We start from the raw sequence: 22,860 nt of genomic DNA on the forward strand, positions 1-22,860 counted from the left end.
GGGAAGATGGGAAAAGGTTAATGGAATTAGCTATTGCCCGACCTAGAGAGATGTGGGAACTGGTGATGGATGGTGATGTACCACAGGCCCACCTAACTAGCCCAGTTAATGGCTGCTTGCAGATGTTTAAAAAAAAAAGCAGTGCTATACTTTAAACTTGGTGTGCTCCCACGTTGAGCCCAGCGTATGCCTAGAAGAGGCAGCATGTTACCTGCACCCAGCTCACCCGACATCTATGTAGATTGGGTGCTTTAGTGGGGCCTTTTTGGCACTTTTATTCAATAGCCGATTGAATCAGCTTTAGCTAAAAGCACCAACAAGCCTCACTGAAGTGCCTGATCTATACAGACACTGCAGAGCTGGGTCAAAGTAACGCATTGCTTCTTCTGGTAAAGAGTTTAAAAAAAAAAAAAAAGTCTGCAAGCAGGCAAAAAGAAAAGGATAGTTATAACCAATATCTGAAGATTCAGAAGCACTTCAGAATACTTTGACCAAAATTCTGTTCTCAAACACCTGTATGGCACTTCCTACTGAATGCAATGAGAACTTCACTCTTCTACAACAGCAAAACAGACTCTTTTGTCAGCTGTTCTGTGACAGCAGTTCAGGGTTGGTGCCAATAATGACAGAACACCTAGGAACATATCCAAGAATATTACCCATATTTGCTGAGTTGACATCAGAAAATACTTGAGAAAAACATCAAGACCTTTCTGTGATACGGTCCTGGTTAGGCCATCCTTAGGTTATAGGAATCTGATTTAAAGACACACAACCCCCCAGTCCATGTTAGCTACTAGAAGGCAGAAGGTCTTATAAGTCTCCATGCTGTATCCTGATAATCTTCTTCCCTGTACACCTTAAAGGAAAAGGATCAAAGACCTTTCATACCTCAAGCACAAAAAGGATATGACAACTTCTTACAAATATGAGTGTAAATGTTTAAAGAAAGGGAAGGTGGAAAGACGGATGGATGGATATCTCTACTTACAATTCTTAATGTTCTCTATGAAACTTATCGGTCAAACATCAATAGATTTCACACCCTGCAATCTCTGAGCTTTCAGCAACATGGAAAAACAGTAGTTCTTAAACTCCCTCTAAGAGAAACTGCTGATCTACAGAATTCTGCTTTTCTTCACAACATGATATGGGTGGTTTCTGTACTGAGGACCATATATTAGGTCCACACACTCATCCACTTTATTTTAACAGGAACTAAGGGTGCAGCATCTTTTGACCCTTGACCATTACGATGGGACTGAAGCCTGTGACTTTAACAAAACAGAAATCCTTCCCATGTTTCTGTCAGTCTCCAATATACATTTTCTAAATTCTTTAGGTGCCCCATGGGCTGGAGAGACTGGCCTGGCGGGCTGAACCTGGTCTGTGAGCCATATTTTGCCTGCCCCTGCTGTAGAGGATAATATTTACCTCAACTTTTGCTTAGAGGTGGAGAAAAAAAAAAAAAAAAAAAAAGAACACTTTTAGAGGCTTCACTGAGTTTCTGGCATATACAGCTACTGAAAAAAATTGCTTGTGCATTTGTTTTCCTTTCAAAAGGCAGAGTTTGCCTCTGTTTGTTGAACATAAAGTGACATTCGTTATATTTTCCCCATTTATCATTTTGTGTTGGGAAGTTTAAATCAGTTGCTGTTTTATTTATTAGCATTTTGATTAAGAAAAAATAAGTGTACAGCAAGGGATTAAAGCAGGAAAATCCCCAATAGAGCGATATCATAACAGAAATATTTAAAATTCTGAAAGTTTGAAAAGGGAGACTTTAGGTCAATGTTATTATCTTTCTTTTTACAGAAAAGTGCAAAAAAGGTCCCCCAAAAGTATTTCTCACCACTCAACTTAGGGAAAGTATCTTTGTAAACAAGGTTGGACAATACTGAATGGGAACAAGAGAGAATCCACAAACCAGTCTCATGATTCTGCACCCAGAAACCAGGAACCAGACTTTTTCTGTGGGTCTTTTAGGTCCTGTCCTCTTTCAGCTCATGTCTCAGCATGGTCATACATTTCAATCTCCTGTTTCAGAAGCCAGTGAGACCGGCTATATTCACACTGATTAGATGTGATTAAAATAACTGAAAATTAGGGTTGGAAGTGACCTCAGGAGGTCATCTGGTCTAACCCTCTGCTGAAAACAGGATGGTCCCAGCTAGATAATTCCAGCCAGGACTTTGTCGAGCTGGGCCTTAAAAACCTCCAAGGATGGAGATTCCACCACCTCTCATTAGCACTACCTTTTATAGCTTCTAGTGTGAGCTTTAAGATCCTTTTTATGGAAGCAGACTAAAGGAAAAAAAACAAAAACCTTGCGTCTTCCCCTCTTAGACTGTGTTCAGATGAGCACAGATGTTGCGGTATGTGCAGACAGGTCTGCAGTGCCACACACCGTACACACAGGCATTCCCTGCACTCCTACCTTGCCTTAAAAAAGCAGGTTGGCACATGTGACAGGAACATGCGCTGCCCAAGACTGGAGCCTAGCCAGCTGGGACCACAGTTGCTGGCCCCAGCCTCTACTACCCCACTGGGGATAATCCGTGCTGCTGCTACTTGTCCTCGGGAAAACAAATGGCTGCGCTTGTCTGGACATGGACTTACGGGCTACGCTTCTGCTGCTTTCAGCACAGCAGAGCCAAAAAAAAAGACATTTCATAGATATTAGGGGCTGGAAGGGACCTTGTGAGATCATTGAGTCCAGCCCTCCTGCCATAGGCAGGAAGTCTGCTGGGGTCAAATGATCCCAGCAAAAAAAACATCCCAATGCCTTTTGAATGAGTCCAGGGTAGGTGCTTGTACCACCACTGGGGGAAGTCTGTTCCAGACCCTGGACACACAGACTGTAAAGATGTTTTTTCTTATGTCCAGTCTAAATCAGCCTTCCACAAGTTTGTGGCCATTAGACCTTGCTATCCCTTGGGGAGCCCTAGTGAACAACTGTATTCCCAGGTCCTGTATTCCCAGGTCCCTTATATCCTTTTGTAGGCGGCCACCAAGTCCCCCCTGAGCCTTCTCTTTTCCAGGCTGAAGAGGCCCAAGACCCTCAGCCTCTCCTTGTAAAGCTTGCTCTCTTGGCCTTTGATCTTATGAATGGCTCTCCTTTGGACTCTCTCAAGCTTATCCACATCCCTCCTGAAGTACTGGGTATTTGAGTACTAGGAAAGGAAAAGTTAGCAAAGAATTGCAGCTGGCTAGATTTGCTGCCTATTTTTCTTCAACCTAAATATTATATTGACCAAGTTTGGAGTGTTAACAGGATGGGTGTGCTAGAAAGCTAACAGGTACTAACTTCTGCTGAAGGATGAGTGTACTGCTATGTAACTATTAGGCCTACCTCCTGGCCTTTCTCCCTTTGAGTATTTATAACCAGAGAGGAGGATCTCCCCTATATGAGGCCAGCAGCGACTGCCGCCCTGCCTCTCCTCAAAGTGCAGGGCCAAGGCAGTGGGCTGGCAGCATGGCGCTGCCTCCCCCTGACCACGCCGGACCAATCAGCCCAGGCTCAGCCACTGGTGCCCAGCTCTTGGCAGCGCAGCGCCGAGCTAATGCAGCTGGAGCTGCTCTCATTGTGACGTTGGCAGCCACCGTTCTATTTACAGAGGCTCGACTGGGTTTCATTCATGAAAGCGGGGCCGGTGGCTGCACGTGTGCGACGGGGCTAAGGTGGCTGGAGGCGCTCCAGGGATGCACAGCTGCCCCCAGCACAGCCAGCCGTACGCTCTGGAGCAAGAGCGAGGCCAAGCCGGGCTGACGCAGGGCCCACACGCAGCGCTTCTCCGGCCTGGGCCCAGCGATCGCAGTGCCTGCGCAGCCTCTTCGTAGCTCCTGGCTCCGCCTCGCCTTCAGGCTGCTTTGTCCTTTCCTCCCAGGCTGCAGTACTGGGAAGACGTCCAAAGGGCGGCCAAGTGGCTGTGAGTACAGGCAAGTGTACAGGGCAGAAATCCCCACCCCCTATCGCTTCCTGCCCCGCCAGCTCGGAGCCGGCCACTGGGGTGAGGTATCCCCGGCCGGCCTTACAACTTCCGTTTCCACTTGGGTTCTGGTACGTCCCCAGCTTTTGCCCGGCTGAGAAGGGCTGAGATCCAAGGGAGCGCGGGAACAGGAAATAATTCCCACTGCAAAACTGAAGGGGGAAAAAAAAAGGGCGGGGGAAGAGGGCAAAAACACGTCCCTCCTGCTTAAAGCTGAGCACTTGGCTCTTGGAAATGGGCTATCACATTTCCCATCTTGATAAACTGTAGGTTTCACCTGGTTTTGCATGGCTTGAACTGCATGAGTCCAGTTGAATCTGGTTTGGACAGATGCGTCTTACTGCAACCATTTGATCCCAGTTCAGACTGGGTCAAACCCAGTTCAGTCCAGCTCAATCCAAGAGGTGACTCAGGTGCTCCAGCCCCTGCACCTCAGTTCCTGACCCATGAGATTTAAATGCTGCCTTCACAGGCCAGCTGGGCAGGAGACGAAATTTCAAGACTGCAGGGAGAAGAGGTTGGGGTGGGAAGGAGGGGCCAGGACTATCTTGGGAAGCTATCCCTGCAGGCTTTACATGTTGTCCAGTTGGGTGGCACACAAAGCAATTTAATGGGCAGGGAGTTGCATCCTGGGATCAGGGAGGCTATCCCTGGCCCTGCTTCCCAACCCCTCCAGCTTTAAGTCACCCCATATGCAGCCAGCCCATTTGAGCTGCACCTGAGGCTATTCAAAACCCTGAGGAGGAGGCAGAGGACAGGCTGTCAAGTTGGGCTCCCCTAAGGGTGGGGATGGCTCAGAGAATAACTAGTACCACTTAGCTGGAGAGCATACCGGTGTAGATCTCCAGCTAGGGAGCTGGAACACACATACGATCCAGCTCCTGGGTTATTTTTCTACATGTAAGAAATTCAGAGAAGTTCTTACCAAATGAAATTAATGCTTGTCTATGGCCTAAAACAGTTTCCAAACATATTTCCACTTGTGCAATAGGTTGGTATATTATCCATTAATTTTTACCTATAAAATTTATAAAAAGAACTAAAGTCTTGAATTTTTAATTTGTATATAATAATATACATTTATCTATATCTATATCCTTCAAAAGTAATTTCCTACCGATAAATCTTTTGCATTAAGGGGCTTGTATTCAGAACATATCTTTCCCACAGCAAACCACTTATGCATTCATCACTGGCATTCTTTTAAAAAACTATATTGTATTGTACAGTCTGCTGACAATCTGAATTTTCTCCCTTGATGGTGTCATAAGGATAGAGCTCAGCATTTGATCTAAGAATACTTTTAGTTCAATGACATCAACAGTTCTCCACCGACTACAAAATGATGCAACCCAATTAGCTGTATTCATTTCCACAGGATAGCACAAAATTATCTTCTAATTTTCAGAGATCAAAATGTCCAAGACAAAATTTGTATTTTCTATTTTATGCATTACTGGCATTGAAAAAAAATGCTATTATTTTATAATTGGTGTTTAAGAATAACATTATTTTGAGGAATTATTTATTAAATTCTAAATGCAGTCCATGAATGAGGCGCTACAGAATTATCAAGGTGTCAGACTTGAACTCCATAACAATGAGTTGAAGTACCACTGCTTGCACTCCTGCACTAACAACAAATATAAAGCAGTCTGGTGCCTTAGCACGCCTTTAGGCTGGAAGAAGTTTTATAACAGCAGAAAAGGAAGTTTTCCAGGGGGACAAGCATTCCTTGCTTCCATCTCTTTGTCCAGGATGTTTCAGTAAATGTCATTCTAAATGAAGTAGCTCTTTTGGTACTTTTTAGGAGATATTTCAAGACCTTTCAGGCTTTTATAAACTACTATAGGTACCAAGACAGCCTAGCTTTATACATACATGGATATGCAATACCACTGCTGTAGTATTTAAAAACTGAAATATTTCTAGGAAAATTATTTCAGAGAAGGTAAGTGTAATATTTAGATATGCAGCTCTCCCCTTATATAACAAGAGGTATATACACCTTATATACCATCTGGACTTGTTAATGCTATGGTATTAGCAGTTCCTGTGCAAGATTTCTGCTACTGGATCTTTCATAAAATGCAGGAAAAATTCAGTGGTCAAAAATTAATTGTATAGGTTCTTAACTTTTAATGAGAATTCAGAAAAGTGGCCAATAACCATACCATGTTATTCCAAACACTGCCAGATGCTTTCCATTGGTTTAACATAAAATGCTGATCACATACATATGCATACACTTCAGTATGCATCTAAACACTACAGCAATACTATCTTGAGAAGATAAATTTTTGTATATATAGTTTCTACTGAAGAAGCCCATGGAGAAGGCTTGAGTCTGCAGAGGGTCATGCTTTAATAGAATTTTAATCTATTTACTTTTAGGATGCCAGCTTATATTTCCTCCCAGTGTTTAATCAGTCAATTTTAAGGAAGGGAACCCACCTAATTTACATCACCAGAATTTCTCCTCCCAGGAAGCCTCTCTAAGCCTCATCAGCCCCTCTACCTGTTCATTTTCAAGCATATTTATATAAAGGCTAAAATTCAAAGCAAGACCAAGACTAAATTGCTGAGAGGCAGGTTTGCTTTGTTCCTAGCTGTTAGCCCAATGAAGTCTGAAGTCCAAAGTCCAAGCACAAAGTTGGTAGATTTAACTATTTAATGTCTAGTTCTCACATGGATTGAATTTACACATAACAGATTTGTCCCAACTGCAAGTTTTGTTAGTTTAGAGCAATTAAGATGGGGGTCATGTCAAAACAAAACAACACAACACAACACAACACAACACAACACAACACAACACAACACAACACACCAATTGCCTCCTAAGACTGTGTCCACACGAGTAGGGATATGCATTTGCAGCAGCACACATAGTAGGGGCACTAATTCATAGATGTTAGGGTTGGAAGGGACCTCAATAGATCATCGAGTCCGACCCCCTGCATAGGTGGGAAAGTGTGCTGGGTTCAGATAACCCCAGCCAGATGCCTCTCTAACCTCCTCTTGAAGACCCCCAGGGTAGGGGAGAGCACCACCTCCCTTGGGAGCCCGTTCCAGACCCTGGCCACTCTAACTGTGAAGAAGTTCTTCCTAATGTCCAGTCTAAATCTGCTCTCTGCTAGCTTGTGGCCATTATTTCTTGTAACCCCGGGGGGCGCCTTGGTGAATAAATACTCACCAATTCCCTTCTGTGCCCCCTGATGAACTTATAGGCAGCCTCAAGGTCGCCTCTCAACCTTCTCTTGCGGAGGATGAAAAGGTCCAGTTTCTCTAGTCTCTCCTCGTAAGGCTTGGTCTGTAGGCCCTTAACCATATGAGTGGCCCTTCTCTGAACCCTCTCCAGGTTATCCGCATCCCTTTTGAAGTGCGGCGCCCAGAATTGCATGCAGTACTCCAACTGCGGTCTGACCAGCGCCCGATAGAGGGGAAGTATCACCTCCTTGGACCTATTCATCATGCATCTGCTGATGCACGATAAAGTGCCATTGGCTTTTTTGATGGCTTCGTCACACTGCCGACTCACGTTCATCTTGGAGTCCACTAGGACTCCAAGATCCCTTTCCACTTCCGTGCCACCCAGCAGGTCATTCCCTAGGCTGTAGGTGTGCTGTAATTTGTGCTGATACTTTGTGACACAGTGCACGGCCCTGCCTGTGCACTTTGCAGTGGGCTCTATCTGCTGCAGATGGGGCTAGCTGGGGCACGAGGTGCCCCACTGCGGCGCTAGCCAGCAGGCAGCCTCTGCATTGAGGTACCCCGTGTCCCAGCCAGCTGGGGAGCAGCACATGGAGCTATGGGCGGTCTGCTCCCCCATCGCTGCATGCTGAGGAGTCCCCACACTGAGGCACCCTGCACTCCAGCGACCTGTTCCGAGACTCCAGGTTGAGGCATGTGGAGATGGGCTGGCTGCTCCCTGGTTTTGAGGCACACCACCCCAGCACAGGACCTCTATGTCCCTAAGTGCAAGGGCTCCACAGTGAACCCCCTATGCTGAAGCACACAGAGACAGAAGAGCAGTCACCCCAGGGCCGCCTGCTCCCCTGTCTCGAGGCAAGCAGCTGAATGAGGTGCAGGGTACCAAGGTGCAGGGGGTCCCCTGTCTCCACATTTGTCCCAGCGCATACCACGTTGGTGCGTTTTGTGCGGCTTTCCCCCCCGAGGGTTCATTTGCTACCAGGAAATCCTGGTAGCAAATTAGCAGCACCACACATAGTTTAATGTTCAATATGTGAGGTTTGTGGCACCACAAAGAGGTTTGCAATGCCACAAACTGCATGTGCCTGCACGTCTGAATTCAGCCCTAGTAGTCAGCATAAAAAAACCCCCAAAACATTATTATGCTTAAAACTCGTTTACCACTCAGTATCTGTACTTCAAGTTGCATGCCATTTGTATAATTCTGATTACATAAACAAAATTTCTACTATTGAGTTCAGACCTTTTTAGTCAAGGCAGCATGCAATCAGTATGCAAAATATGACGTGGTGGCTGAGTGCATGAATGTGAACTAATAAATCTTAGCAGAGTTCTGAACAATGAACAAACTATAAGAACAAGCTACTATGAGAGTTTTGTACTCAAACATTTGCTGTTTTGTCACTTGCCCTGGGAGTACGGTTGAAATGATTCCCTTGTAGCATTCGAAGGTCACTCTAATTTTTCCTAGGGATTCTTGTTGCATCAGCGATTTTCAAGTTTTGGTGGCTTCCCATTTTATGAGCATCCTATTTATTAGATCTTACTAAAGTGTCATGAAATAAAAAGCATGGTGTTTTTTTCTTTACAATGTACGAAACAAAACTGAAACCAATAGCATGTGTAATGCAACAATGAAAGTTTGCCCATTAAAGAAAAAACAAACAGGAAAATCCTGTTTTTGAGTGGCATGTATAGAAAATTAGGTATAGCATTTTAAGAGTAAAGTAATTCTCTTTTGCCATTGGAGAGAACATGCACATATCTAATAGCCACAAATGGGCTACTTCATCATGTGCACACATGTGAAATCTCCAACTCGGTGCTGAAATCTGTACTCAGACCTGACTTCACATCTGGACCTTGTTATCCATTTATAGGTGACAACTGCAGAACAATGTCATCTTATGATACACTTCTACCATCTATTTTTCTATTTTGACCTCTCTTCACTAAATCATCTTTAGGCACAATCTTTCCTGGCATTTCAGGCCTTTAAAACTGGCTCTCTTTGCTTCAAAAGAAGGAAGAAAATACAACAAAGAATGATAATGCGTTAGAACAGCATTTCTCTCTTTAACACCACATGTGCTGGCTTTCTGCTATACTTGCACTAACTTGAAGTCTGACCAGTCTACACTTCACTCCTGCACTAATGACAAGTTTAAAATGGTCTGGTATGTTAAGACCCTCCTGGGCTGGAAATGGGAGTTTTATAACAGAAGAAAGGGGAGTTTCATTGGGATATACAGTCCTTTTTTCTAGCTCTTCCTTCAGGATGTTTCAGTAAATGTAAGAGCATCTTGAATGGAACAGTTCCTTTGGTATTTTTAGGAGATTTCAAAAGCTCTCTCTTTTCAGGCTTTTACAAGCAACTCAAGGTACTAAGACAGCCCTCTTTATTCATACATGGGTATGCAATACCATCAATGCAGTTTTTAAAAGCTGAAATATTTCTAGGAAAGTTATCCCTGAGAAGTATGTGCAACGTTTAGCTATGCAACTCTCCACTTACATACCAGTGCTGCTCTGGTCCTACTGATTTCTGCTACTAGTTTCTTCATAGAAGTTCTCATGGCAACTGAAGAAAAATTCAGTTGTCAAAAATTAATGTTATGGGTTCTGAATTATTGTTAAAAGATAAGAACAGTGTCCAGTAACCCTGCCATGTTTTGTTCCAAATACCAAACCAGCAGTGTTGGATTAAACGGTAGAATCAAGGGCAGCTTAATCTAACCATTGTTAATCTTTGGGAAACAGCCTTGTCAAATACAATTTACCGTAGAGCATCTCACTGCCACAGGAAAGAAAAGGTTCCCATCTATGTTCTTACAGTCTGATTCAAACTTGCAGTAATCAGTGGAAATACTTCCAGTACCTCAGTTGTTTCAGAGCAGTTTTGTAACCTTAATCAAAATAGAAAACCTGAAGATATTAGTTACAACAGACAGCTCTTTAAATTCTCTGTTAATGAATGAAGTGAGCAAGGTTATGCAATTTTAAACAATGAATACAAGGCATCATTTAATCAATGAAATGCATCAATGCCTCACTGCTATCTTCCACTTGACTATTTTCTTCACTGAACATGCTACCTTAAAAACAGTTTGGGTAAACAAATTAAGATTAAAGTATTTCTTCAGTGCTTTAATCATCTCCTTGAGAAGGGCATAGTCCTGTACATCCTTGATATGATTACACATGAGTAGCAGTATCAGGGCTTTATCCTATGAAAAGCCTGCAAATTCAGAGTTAATCCTGAAACACCTGTTATACTGATCTGTTCTTTTGAAACCCGGAGTTTCACAATAAACAGGGTCTGGCTGTATTACGACCATTCATGCTAGTTTAACCACATCAGTTTGTCCCTTAAACATAGACCTTGTACTGGTTCAAAGCAGGAGCTAAATTCAATATATTACTGGATTGTATTACACTCCAGCAGTGCAACCCATTAGGAGTTTACAACAGTGTATCAACATTGAGCTAGTTATACCAGTATTAATTTTCCTTCATGTAGTCAAGGCCTTGAATCGCACACTTCTGAGGATGAAATCATCTCTATTACATGGTGCAACAACATAGGTTATTCAAGATCTTTGAGAAGTGTGAGAGTTGGGGGGGCCATGCCCGAGTCGTGTGTGCGCGCGCGCGCGCACACACACACACACACACACACACACACGTGCATGCGTGTCCCAGACGCCTGGGTTTTGTGAGAAAGTGTACATTTGAGTGAGCGCACGTGCATTAGTCTGTAGAAAGTGAGATGAGTGGCTGCATGTGCTGCATATGCACTTGTAATGCGACTTGGAACTGTGCAAATGGTTGTAGAGCTTTGGCAAGTGCCCATTTTCTGTGGCATGAAATAAGCAGGAAAGGAGACCAGGACAGGCTTCTAACTTTGACACAGAGAATGTATTTTGATGGGTTGTGTGTGCATGCTAGCAGTATTCTCCTCTTCCTAATAGTGTGTGGGGGGAACAGGTACCCGAAATGGCTCTCTTCCTCTTTCACATAGATGCTGCAATTTGGGAGCACACTTCCATTCTATTGTACACTCTATGGAGTCTCCACAGCTTATTGACCACTGGGTCTGGAATTTACTATCTCTTACTGCTGTCTCCATTATCACCAAAGGGTGGCAATGTAGATTAGGAAAGAGATGTAGGTTTGAGAGCTTCAGGGGCTATGCAAGTATGTTATACATTTGGATTACTTGGCTGGGTGAGAGAAGAATGTATGCCAAGCTATTTACACATTCACAACCATGTTGCTCCAGCCTTTAGATATCCAAGAACAGAATTTAGACTCACAAGACATAATTTAAAACATTAACAGTAGCAGTAGCCATTATGGTCTGTTATTTGAATTGGTATTTAGGGACCTTTAACCAAATCCTAAAGAGTGCTCCAATGTCATTGTGGTTTCTTGTACTGATCAGTGAAGTCATGCTGGCAAATCAACATGTATTACAGAAGTAATTTACTCATAAACCTATGTGATATGTCAATTAAAAAAAAAAAAATTCTCCAAGTCAGTAGAAAGGACAAAAAAGTTAATCAGAGTCAACTGCATCCAACTACATCTATTTCTACACCTGAAGCAAAAAAGTCTGTGAGCATGTACATTTTTAACATGTTTAAGCATCTAACAACTGTTATTCAAGTGTTTTCTTTATCAATAAGGATTTTTAGACAAAGATACAAACATTTAGAAGTATGACAATTGCCTGAAAGTTTCTGCTAAGCTATATCCAAGTTGCAAGAGCAAATCAAACATTCCCCTCCCCCATTTCAATTTAAAATAGGGGAAGCCCATTTATTTTCACGTTAAGTTTCTAGCTGCACATTTATGGCCAGAACAACTGTGTGCTATTATTATAGAAGTGGTGAAAGTTCCTTAATTATAGTGTTGCTAGTGGGAACTACTACTGCAAACACACAAAGAAAGAAGGATTAAAGGAATCCAATTCATCTCAAGTGTAACCCAAATGGAACTAGCCGTGTTGCCCCAGAGATAAATTTGGCCCAAAATTACTTTCCAGAGAAGATTGGAAAGTATTTGTTTAAATGTTACCATGGATTCCTCTTTATTTAGGACCAAATTCTCTACAGAGATGTGCAAGTATGTGAGATGACCGCAAAGATGTGTCTACAACAAAAAGGCCTAGAACATGGCATGTAACTATGAAGTAGAACCTGTAAAACCACAAGAATTGAAGCAAATGGCAGGTGGAAAGGGTTACATGACCCCAGTGAGAAAGTGATTTCAGACTGACCTAGGTATGTATGGCCTTCAATAAACTTTGTGCCTCTCAGATACCATGCATGTGGGTACCCATCTGATTTGGGGCCCCTTTGGGAGCTTGCCCAGCCTTTGGCAAACTGGGACCCAGGAAAGATGGGAACTTTTGTCATGCTGCAATTAATTTAAATCTACTTTCAGAAGTGTCCTCTAATTGTGTGTTCCTATTATGGTAAATATCAAAACATGAGGTATATAGGGCCTTGCTTTTTTTAAAGTGTTAAGCAATGACAATTCTAATTAATAATGAGATGCATGGCCCCAAACAAAACAAGCAAACAAACAAAAAACCCCCCAGGAACTGAGATCTCAAGTTAGGCACCTAGTTGTTTAGATTCTCCAAATTAATGGAAACTTGAGGATTTTCCCTTTAAAAGTCTCTTAGTTCTTTAAGAGCAATATTATCCTGTAAATTACCAGTGTGTTGGGTAAACGAGATGGAAAGTGAGGAGAGATGGAGATATGGTAGGTCCTTTGTTACTTCCGTGAATTGCATAGGAAAGAAAAAAAATACTACTATTTGCTGCTATTAATCCGTTTTTCAGATGAATTACGTTGGGATGAATCAAAACATTTCACAATAGCCATTTATATATACACTGTGGTATGTAAAATTAAATATTGGTTTACAGAACTACCTTTATTTCTTTCGTATAATACTACTACTGTTAATTTTTTTTATTTTCTAAAATGCATGTGGCTGTCGCCAGGGATGCAAGAGGTTGAGTGGCTTGCAGGACTCCCTAGTTAAGTAATAGCTTCCAATACAGAGAACCGCTTCAAGCAACTTCAATGTGCTTTAAAGAGATGCCCATCACTTCAGTGGGCCTTGGACAGGACTCTGAATGTTAAATACTTTTCCTTATAGTGGGTACACTTTCTTTGTATGTTGCTGAAATGCCATCTGCCAGCAGATTTATTCTGAAGGTTTTGTGGTTTTCTAAATGCTCGTGATAAATATATTCTCTAAACTGCTTTAGAAGATGCATGTCCCAAGACATGCAATAGACAATTGCAGTCTATTGTCAATAAACTGCAATAGACACAATAAACTAAGTGAGAATTTATATTTTTTCTGGAAATACTCACTTCACCAGAAGAGAAAGTAGTGCTCATATCCATTGTAAAATGCTTGTTCAAAAACCCACTTGTGTTATGCAGCCTCTCCTCTGTTTCTTTAGTGTAGTTCCCCTGCAGAAAAAAGTATGACATAACTTTTATCATGGTCAGGTTAAATAATATCATACTCGGTGCCAATGGCATCTCTAGTGATTTATTTTATCTTGGAAAACAAACCTATCCTCTTTTTGATGGAAACAATATTTTAACCTATGCAAATGCAGGGTGACCTGATGTCAATGCTAACACAATTTAACCACTAGAGCCACCTGTTCTTGAGAAAAAATGAGTAAACAGGTCAGCTGAATGCATCTGTGTATATATATTAAGTCAATCAGAAGAAACTAGATAAAGTAAATTGGCAGCATGCCATTTTGAAGTAAAGTCAATATATATATGCTCCACCTTAGGGCTTTTTGTGAAACCCGACACTACTATATCAAGCTGCTGCACAGGGAAATTAGATCTTTATTGTTTCATCGCTAGTAGACTTCATGGAATTTTTCTGTTCTTCACCTTAATCCTTGTAAGGGATTATACTTTTAACCTGGAAGAGGACCTGGCAGTAGGCCCGGTGGTAGTGAGGTTCCCTTTTAGTCTGGCTTTCCCTGGAACATACAAAGGGGAGAGCCTCCTGATTCTACACAAGCTGGAGCATCTGTATTGCTTTTAGCTTTTGTCCTAGATTCAGTGAATTATAGTAGAGCAGCCTGGAGATGACATTCAGGTCACAGTAATCCAGATATTTGTCATCTAGCAGGAAGAGCAGAAATTTTCCAACAGCTAAAACTGGAAGCAACAAATTTTCTGCCCTGATACCAGGAAGTCTCAACACATCAAACAGTACAGTAGCGTAACCAGGGTAGGCACCCAGCCTGAATGCCAACTTAGAGGAGACACCCTGAGAGTTTTTGCTATGCAGACACAGTCCTGCACTACTCAGCTGTAGAAGCTAGGCAGCCCTACACCTTAGTGTATGGGAGCAGGGAGCAACACCTATAAACTAGAGCACAGGGCTGCCTGGCTTCTATGGCTGGGTGGCATGAAGCAGCACCTGCATAGCAAAGAATTTGAGGGAGGTGGGGGAGAGGGGCAGGAGATTCTGGTGCTTCTGCTGCAGCTGGTATACAGTAAGCTTGTTCCTCAGCTGAAGCATCATCCTGTGCTCATACTACTAAGGCAGCAGCTGCAGCTGTTCCTAAAGTGCAGAGAGGGCCGAAACAGGTAAGACTGTCCCCTCTCCCCCCTCCAGTGGGAAGGGCACTGCAGGAGCTTGCTAAACCTCTGAAATAGTATTCAGAGGTTACACAACAGTTTGGTAAGAGATGACAAAAGGCAGGCATCTTCAATTCAAGAATTGTGGTCTGCATTGTTTTTCTGATCAGCGACATCTGCAACTGCCTAGAAGCTTTTGGTCTGAAAGGCTAAATCCCATGCTTACAAAGGCACTGGATATATCCATGGAAAGCAAGATAAAATGCTGCGTGCCACTTGTGTATTAGTGGCAGCAGAGCTAGTCACCTCTCATCACCTGTCCAAGTAACCTCATGGAGACCCACTGTGCAAACTACTGCAATCCTTCCAGCATATCCAATATATTTTTCTCATTCTCTCTTTCCCTCTCTCCATGTTCTTTATCAAAAACACAATTCCCCAAGAAATTCTTGAAATCACTACCTTCTCTGAAACTCACACAAGTGCACAAAAATAACATACAATATGATCTGGCATGCATCACTGCTGGATTATCAAATTGTCCTGTTATAAAAATGCATCTTTGAACTACATACAAATATTATTTTGTTCCCTTTATTCCCATATTGCCCCATTTCTAAAACAGCTGTTACCAATTCATCTGTTCCTGAACACGAGTTTTGAACACTAGGGAGCTGTAACAGCTGAGGAGCAAGCTCACTGTCCAATGTAGCCGTGAACAAGAGATCCTGAACATATCTCTGTATTATGTAGGGTTATTTGCTTTTTCCTTCCCAAAGTCTTGCTTACCAGTTTTCTAATAATCTCTCTCCAGTTTCCCCTCGGTGACATCCATAGGTATATTAGATTCATTAAAATTCTATTTCATCTTAACTCTGCAAGTTCCACCAGAAACATTTAGCTCATTCAGAATTTCTTTTCAAGAATAATCAATAATTATTTCTACTCCTGTCCTACTAATGGCCAAATTAAGAATCCCCTACTTGCAGGAGCAAGATGGATTTTAGCTGTTATGCTGTTTGTAAGTGAAGTCAACTCAGTTGTTGAAGGAAAACAGTTATGATAAAAAAAAAATCCACTTTAACTGCAATCTTACCTGCTTATAAGACACTACCCAATTATTTCCATTTTACAGAAATAGATTTAAAACCAAAGGGGGTAAAAGCAATCCTATTAGGGCTTCAAATGAGAGACAGGCTGATCATGGTAGTGAGCCTGATTGTACTTTCAAGAGCCATAGATCTTCCCCTCCTTTGTAAAAGTGAGAAGTCTGCCACCTGAGTAGTACCCAGCAAGCTGTGATGTGTGTTCTGCAGAAGAAAAGATGGTAAGTAGGAAGCCAGGAGAGAATGGGAATGGGTAAGCCAGGCCTGCAACTACCTCATCCCAGCCTTGTAGAGCTCAAGGTGGGATCAATTCATCACCATTATGAGTCCTTCCCCCATCCATGGGGGAAATCTTGTGGGGGAAGGGGAGGGGTGTCTTGTGGCAGTCATTGTTGATGGGCCACTATTAACACAAACACAAAAGTCTATATGCAGTGCTTGGCTTCTGGGTTCAATTCAATTCAAAGGGAGAATACCCTTTGGTCAGTGTTGATCTAGGACATCACTAGGTTTGTGTATAAACCCAATCATTTGCTCTGCAGCAGGGAAATTATTCTCTTAAAGGAAAGATACGAGTTAGGTCTTTGCCCCTCAGTATTTAAGTTTTAACAACACAGCCTTACCCAAGGTTTCCCTTCAGACATAAAACCCACACAAAGTATTGGATTACTTGCAGAAATGGCATTTGAGTTGTGGGTGTCCTGAATAGAAGCTAAAGTATGACCTCTTCTACATCCCATCCAGCCACCAGGAAAGGGAAAGGTCCTGGGATTCCTATGAACATGCTGTACTTGGAACCTGCACATGCACTCAGTACTGACTTTCACCTAGTCAGGTGCATTATAAATTTGAAGTTCCACTCTCTTCTACTATAAGAAAGTATGAGCTTTCTCTCCATCTCCTAATACACAACTCTTTCTTCAGAGCCTGCTGACAACTGTAAGGAACTAGGGAGGAAGAATAGAAGTCTTTACTACTCTCCCCTTCTACAGAGTCTGATTTGGGGGGTTGTGTTCTACTTAGTCAATAACTTTAGCCTCTGGTTTTGCTTCTGCATCTCACAATTTTCCCAAGAATTAGCAGCACAATATTGATAGGATTCCCAACAGTTTCTCTTAACTTTCTCAAAGGCTTAATATTGAAATCAACCAAAAAAAAAAAAAATCTTGTTGATTTCACTCTTCTGTTTTCTACATCTGCCGAATTGGAGCAGCCTGTTCAGAAAATCAGAAAGACGGCACTGCACCTGTTTGCATTTGGAAGATTATCTTCACAGCTACACTGTCTGCTTGGTTAAAACAAACACAGAGATTGTGCAGCAGCTGCTGGTAAAGATTCCCTCAGTCAGAAGCACAAGTAGATTTTCTATGCCCTTCCCAAAGCTATAACCCTAGATTTCCTTCCAAGCTACCTGTGCAATTAATAGCCTGTTTGGAGCAACAGATAAATAACTACCTTGCTTGGCTGCCCTGATCACAGTCTACCTTCTCCACCCCCAGTGATACAGATAAGTCAGCTTTACTGGATGGATCTTTGTACTCCATGAATGCTGTCTGCCATCCATAAATACTTCAGGGAAAAAAAATCTTTCCAGGGCCAAGAATACGATGTTTTTGTTCATGCATGGACCGCTACTCCACTAGTGTGTAAACACAAATCAAGCACATGCTAAGTTACAGCTGTTACCATGTTTCAAGCACAGGATCTTTTACAAGTACCTAAATAATCTATTAAGAGCAGGGTTTGATTTTCACCGTGACAGCTCCTCATCCATATCCAGAACATAAATATGCTTAAGCCCCGACTCAAACTCTGAGGATGTTCGGAGTACCAAGAAGAATACGGCAGACAAGAACAAAGAAAAACCCCTCTCCCATCCAGAAGCATCACATCAGCGCCCTTAATAACCGGTTGAACAAGGAGACCGACTTTCGACAAAGACAAAACAAAACACGTAGCTTTATAGGAAAAAAGTTGTATAGCAAACAATTTTGACACATGCTGTCTTAGATTTAATAGCCAAAAAGACCCTAGACATCAATTCCCAGCTTTCTGCCAGAGGTACCTGTTCTTCACACTCCTCCAATGCCGCTTCCTCCTCTCACCCGGGACAGTCCAGCTCGCCAAGCTCCTGGGCCACACCGACAAGATTTTTTTTTTGTTCTCAAAGCCTGACCCAGGCAAGATCTGCCTCGAATGCGTGGGGACGATGCTTCACGAGCTCAGCATCCACGTGAAGACCTGGGACTTCAATCCAGCACGCTCGGACAAGCGTTTAAGAAGAATCGGCTGAAAATAAAAGACAAGCCCTGATCTTACAATTCCTTCCCGCTTCCCCCGGCTGCTCTTGCCCCAGAGCGCCAGGACAGCGGCAGAGAGGGGATGTCGCCGGTGGCAGCAGATCTGCTACGAGGCAGCAGGGCTGCAAAAGCTGGGCCAGTCCCCAGCCCCCTCCGGCTGGGCCAAGCACAAGCCCGAGAGTGCTTCTCCGGAGGCAGATCGCGCCGGGGGAGAGAGGCGCCAGAATACCCCCGCCATGCCTCACCTGAGCGGAGCCGTGCAGCTGTAGCGGGCGAACACGCTCAAAGCTCTACCCTGCCCCCGGCCTTTGGGCAGGCGGGCGGGCTGGCCGTCCACTCGCAGCCGTCACGTGGCCACCGGGGCCTGGGCGCCACAAGTTGCTGCAGCTGCTGCTGCCGAGCTCAGCGTACTGGGGGCGGGGTCAGCGCGGGTGATGCCCTGCTCCCTCCTTCCCTCCGTGCCGTGGGGGCTGGTGTCAGACCCCCCCCCAGCAAAGCCTGCAGTTTCTAGGCACGAGGCAGGGGCTGAGCGGGAAGGGGCAGAACCCCCAATTCTGCTCCTGGCACCCCCAAGTCTAGTATTCTGCCCCTCACGGAGCTGCTTGTGGTGGAGAAGCCAAGGGCCACTCCTCCCTCCGTTCCCCCACACACGTCCCCCGGTCCCAGAGCGTATGGCATTGCCTGGGCTCCGGACTCAAATCTCTCCCTCCACATGAGGAGGGTCAGAGCCCACCATTATGAGAGCAGGGCGCCTGGTTGCCACCTCTCTCTTGCCCTGCTCTTAGGAGTCACATTATCCAAGTCCCCTTGCAAGGCATCCAGGCCTATGCTCCCTTTAAGAAAGAAAAGACCTGGGCATCTCAGTCTGCAACTACAGGAACCAGGCAGTGAGAAGAGCAGGCTTTGGGCCTGGTGGCACTTCAGGTGGATATGGTCTTGCTTCGTCCTGGGTTACCCAGGGATCAAGAGGACCCAAGACGTGGCAACATAGCCCAGCAACGCTAGTAGCCTCTGACGAGGACCTCTGATTACAACATGCTGGTTTAAACTGCTGTGTCTTCACTCCTGCTGTACCAGGGGTAGCCAGATTAGCACTGGCATACACATGACTCCACTTGAAGCACGTGTAGAAGTAATTTTTTCTTAAATGTGAAACACCCTGTTGTTTTTGGCTGGGTAGAACCCTGATGCAATGGCATCTTCCTTTTATCTGTTTTAAGGCTACTACTACCCAGGATGTTTGCACCCAGGGACAGATTAACACATAGGCAAACTACATATGTGTCTAGGGCCCTAGGTGAAGAAGGGTCCCAGTTGTGCTTATTTTACATATTATAATTATTGAGTGAAAAAAGTAGGGGTCCACAAGTTTGGTTGCCTAGGGCCTACTAAAGGATTAATTTGGCCCTGTTTGCACCTTTGCAAACTCCTAAATTCCATTTAGACACAGGGTAGAGTTGTTGCTGGGTTCTGGTTGCAGGATCAGGGTTTGTATTTTTCTGGGGTTAGTAGCCTTCTGCTAACCGTTTTACAATATGCCATTCACCTCAGTCTGTAGCCTCAAGGGCTAGATCCCTGACTTTTTGCAGCTGGTGAAGCTGACATTCCCCATTTAATCTTTTCTTGATCTCCAACACCTGTGTATCTACAATATTTTAAATCAGAGGCCACCAGTGTACTGTTAGAAATACTGTGGTAATTACTGTGGCAGAAAGCATAGGGAGTGTGAGTCATGCAGCATGCAGATTGAATAGATGGCATGTATGTTACTATATCTGCTATTCAGGTGACCCGAGTTTGATTTTTCAGCCCCAGCCTTTTGTTAGTCAGATCAGGAGGAGTTTAGAGGACTGCAGAAACACTACATGGAGGCTGTGGTGGAAGGGTGATAAGATTTCCCATCAACTTGATGGTGACATTGATTAAGGAGCATTACTGACAGGCTCAGCAGGGAATTCTTTCCAGTTCTTCTTGAGTAGGAAGATAATACTGTGATGTGGGGCCCAGATAAAGCAAGCCCTGGCAATCTAGTAAGAAGTAAAGATTGGACTTGACCTCAAGCTGCTTTTCTGCTTGAACCCAAAAGAGGAGAACTTTAACTTTATGGTACTTGCTAAGCAGTGTCAGTGTGTTTAAATGTCTTGAGTCAGACTTCTGGAATTACAAGGTTTTGAAGAAATAAAAAAAAATGGGGGGAGGATGGATTTACCTTCTGCTTTTTTAAGTGTTATGTCCAAGGCTCTGTGTAGACAAAATGAGGGGTTTGTGTGCATATCATTTTAAAGTGGGTTAAATACTTTTGCACTGCTTTAATGGTGTTGGTGTTTGCATGTGTTGGTGGTGTATTGCACATTAACTCCAGCTGCTGTAGCAAATTCGGCAGCATAATGCACTTTAAATGACTTGGGGCGCAGCAAATGAAAACTCCTTCTCGGAGTTTTCGTTTGCTGCCCCTACAGCCGCAGAGCGAAGCACTGGGCTCCATGCAGCTCTGCAGGAAGCCTGGCAGCAGCCCAGGAAGGCAGGCTCTGCCCAAGGAAAAAAAAAAAGCGGGGATCCTGATCTCTCCCCCGCCTAGCCCCCAGAAGCCTGCCTGCCTGAACTGTGTGGGGGCCCGGTGCTTCCCTCCGCGGCTGCAGTGCCCGCTGGGACTGCCCAAGCTGAGTGCCTGCAGGTGGTTCCCCGGGGGAGGCGGGGGTTGCCACTGCCGTGGAGGGAAGCACCAGCCCCCCCCTGCAGCCCAGGGACCGCTCCACCCACTGGCAGCTCACCCTCCCCTCCCTAGGGCTCCCGATCATTTACACATGTCCCAAGATTCTAAACCATGAGAACTAGAAACTTTTAGGGTATATTTTCATGGCCCACTGTGGTATGAGTTGAGGAGCATGGTAACGTAGCCTGGGTAGGATCTGGTTACTTCCAGTATCACAGCTAGGTCATGAGGAGCTGTTTGGGTATCTTTAGCTATGTGGTGCAGTGTTGATATATTTTTTGATATTAGCGTTTCTTTTAAAGAAGCTTGCACATAATCAGAAGATTCCCAGAGATGGGCCTTAAAGAAAAGAAAGCAAACAAATTAAGATTGTGAGAATATCAGTTAAATATATAGTAAATTTTAAAACTTTGGATAAATCCTGAAAAGAAAATACTTGTTATCTGATTTATTATATGCAAGAAAAAGGAAAGACATTTTTGTTATATGGTTTTATACCCCATGAATGGGAAATTCCTTTGTTTGGTTATGGATTTTTTTTGGTTAAATAGGATAGCATGTACCTTTGTGTTGGGGAGCATCTTCTGTGACAGATAGGCATTGGGGATGGTGTAGTTGTTTAATTCCCATTAACACAAACACTGTCAAAATTCCTGTACTTTGATCTGGAAATGTGTTCCTAATTATCATCAATGAGACAGTTTTAAATAGACGGGTGAGCTCACAGGGTTATCTCCGGTGTCTGTTCAGAAGACAGCCTTGCATTCATCTTATGTTTTCAGCTTTGCTGAGTAAATCTGTATGAGATAAAATCAACCTACCAAAAAGGTCACATGCTGAACTTTTTAAAATCAGCTTTTATGAACATTTAATTACTTGTTTTTAATTTACTTTCTTTAGCACTTAAGATGAATTTAATGATTACAAAAGGTGTTTGATTGACAGTCCTGGAATTGGACTCCTATATTTAATCCTAAATCATATGAAACATTAACTGTAGTAGAACAACTTTCTCCCTGCTACCCTGGATGGAACATAGCTAGTTAAAGGCTAGTCCAGTCTCTATGCATGTTCACCTTTTTGCTGAAAATTATGTCATTAAGTTCCAATGGTGTTGTTGCTCTTACAGATGTTTCAGGGTGCAGACACATGGCATAACTGCTATGGATTTTACTCCAGGGTAAATTTTTTTCTATAGCAGGAAGCTCTTCCAGTGTGGCTTCCCTCACCAGGCACTATTGCACACTTGAACACCAGGTATTGAGAAAGCTGGCTTGCACTGAGCAAAGGGCTTTCTGGGAATAAGAACATAAGAAGTTCCATACTGCGTCAGATTAATGGTACATCAAAGCCTATTATCCTGCTTCTGAGTGACTAGTAGTAGGTGTTTTAGAGGGAGAGTATATGAACAGCGTATGTCTAGAATGATCCCTCAATTCCTTGTCATACCCTCTCTGCATCAACCATCATTGGTTTAGGGGTGTCAAAGGATATATTTTAATAGTTCCATTTAATAGCTGCAAATGGACCTTTCTTCTGACAAAATTGTCTAGGGGAGTGGAAACACAATCAGTAAACCAATGTGAGATTTACTGGTGTATGTAGAATAATTTTTAACTACTTAGCGCAGGTCCCAGCAAGGGGTCCGAGAACCTACGGGGTTTAGTGGGATCCATTAGGACTGTGACTGAGCTGAAGCCTCAGGGCAGCCTCCCTATCTATTATCTTTTCCAACCAGATGTGGCAGCAAGTGAAAAGAGAAGACACCTGCAGGGCGGAGCTGGCACGGTCACAGGGCGCTAGGGGTATCACAGCCATCTCTAGGGACCCTACTCCGTGACAAACTGCAGCTTCCCAGAAACCCCTGCACCTATCTCCTTGAAACCTGGCAGGATTCA

General features: G+C 43.6%; 1 protein-coding gene across 7 annotated transcripts in view; it reads right to left on the minus strand.

The window, feature by feature from the left end:
• Positions 1-18,633, minus strand: part of RHOBTB1 (Rho related BTB domain containing 1) — an 82,768-nt gene extending 64,135 nt beyond the window's left edge. For 2 of the 7 annotated variants that reach the window (XM_025202627.1, XM_025202622.1), the window contains exons 1-5: positions 18,495-18,633; positions 18,015-18,238; positions 15,940-16,153; positions 13,599-13,700; positions 9,983-10,108 (exon numbers count right to left, since the gene is read on the minus strand). Coding sequence is in view for 2 of the 7 variants with exons in the window: in XM_025202626.1 (XP_025058411.1) it covers positions 13,599-13,631 (33 nt within the window). In the remaining 5 variants the exon portion in view is untranslated. Of the gene's footprint in view, positions 1-9,982; positions 10,128-13,598; positions 13,701-15,939; positions 16,154-18,014; positions 18,239-18,494 lie in introns of those variants that run through there. The other 5 variants (XM_025202625.1, XM_006022355.2, XM_025202623.1 and 2 more) reach the window with 4 other exon arrangements.
• Positions 18,634-22,860: the final 4,227 nt, after the last annotated feature.

This window comes from Alligator sinensis, unplaced genomic scaffold (genome assembly GCF_000455745.1).
Source record: "Alligator sinensis unplaced genomic scaffold, ASM45574v1 scaffold674_1, whole genome shotgun sequence".
Lineage (NCBI taxonomy): Eukaryota > Metazoa > Chordata > Crocodylia > Alligatoridae > Alligator > Alligator sinensis.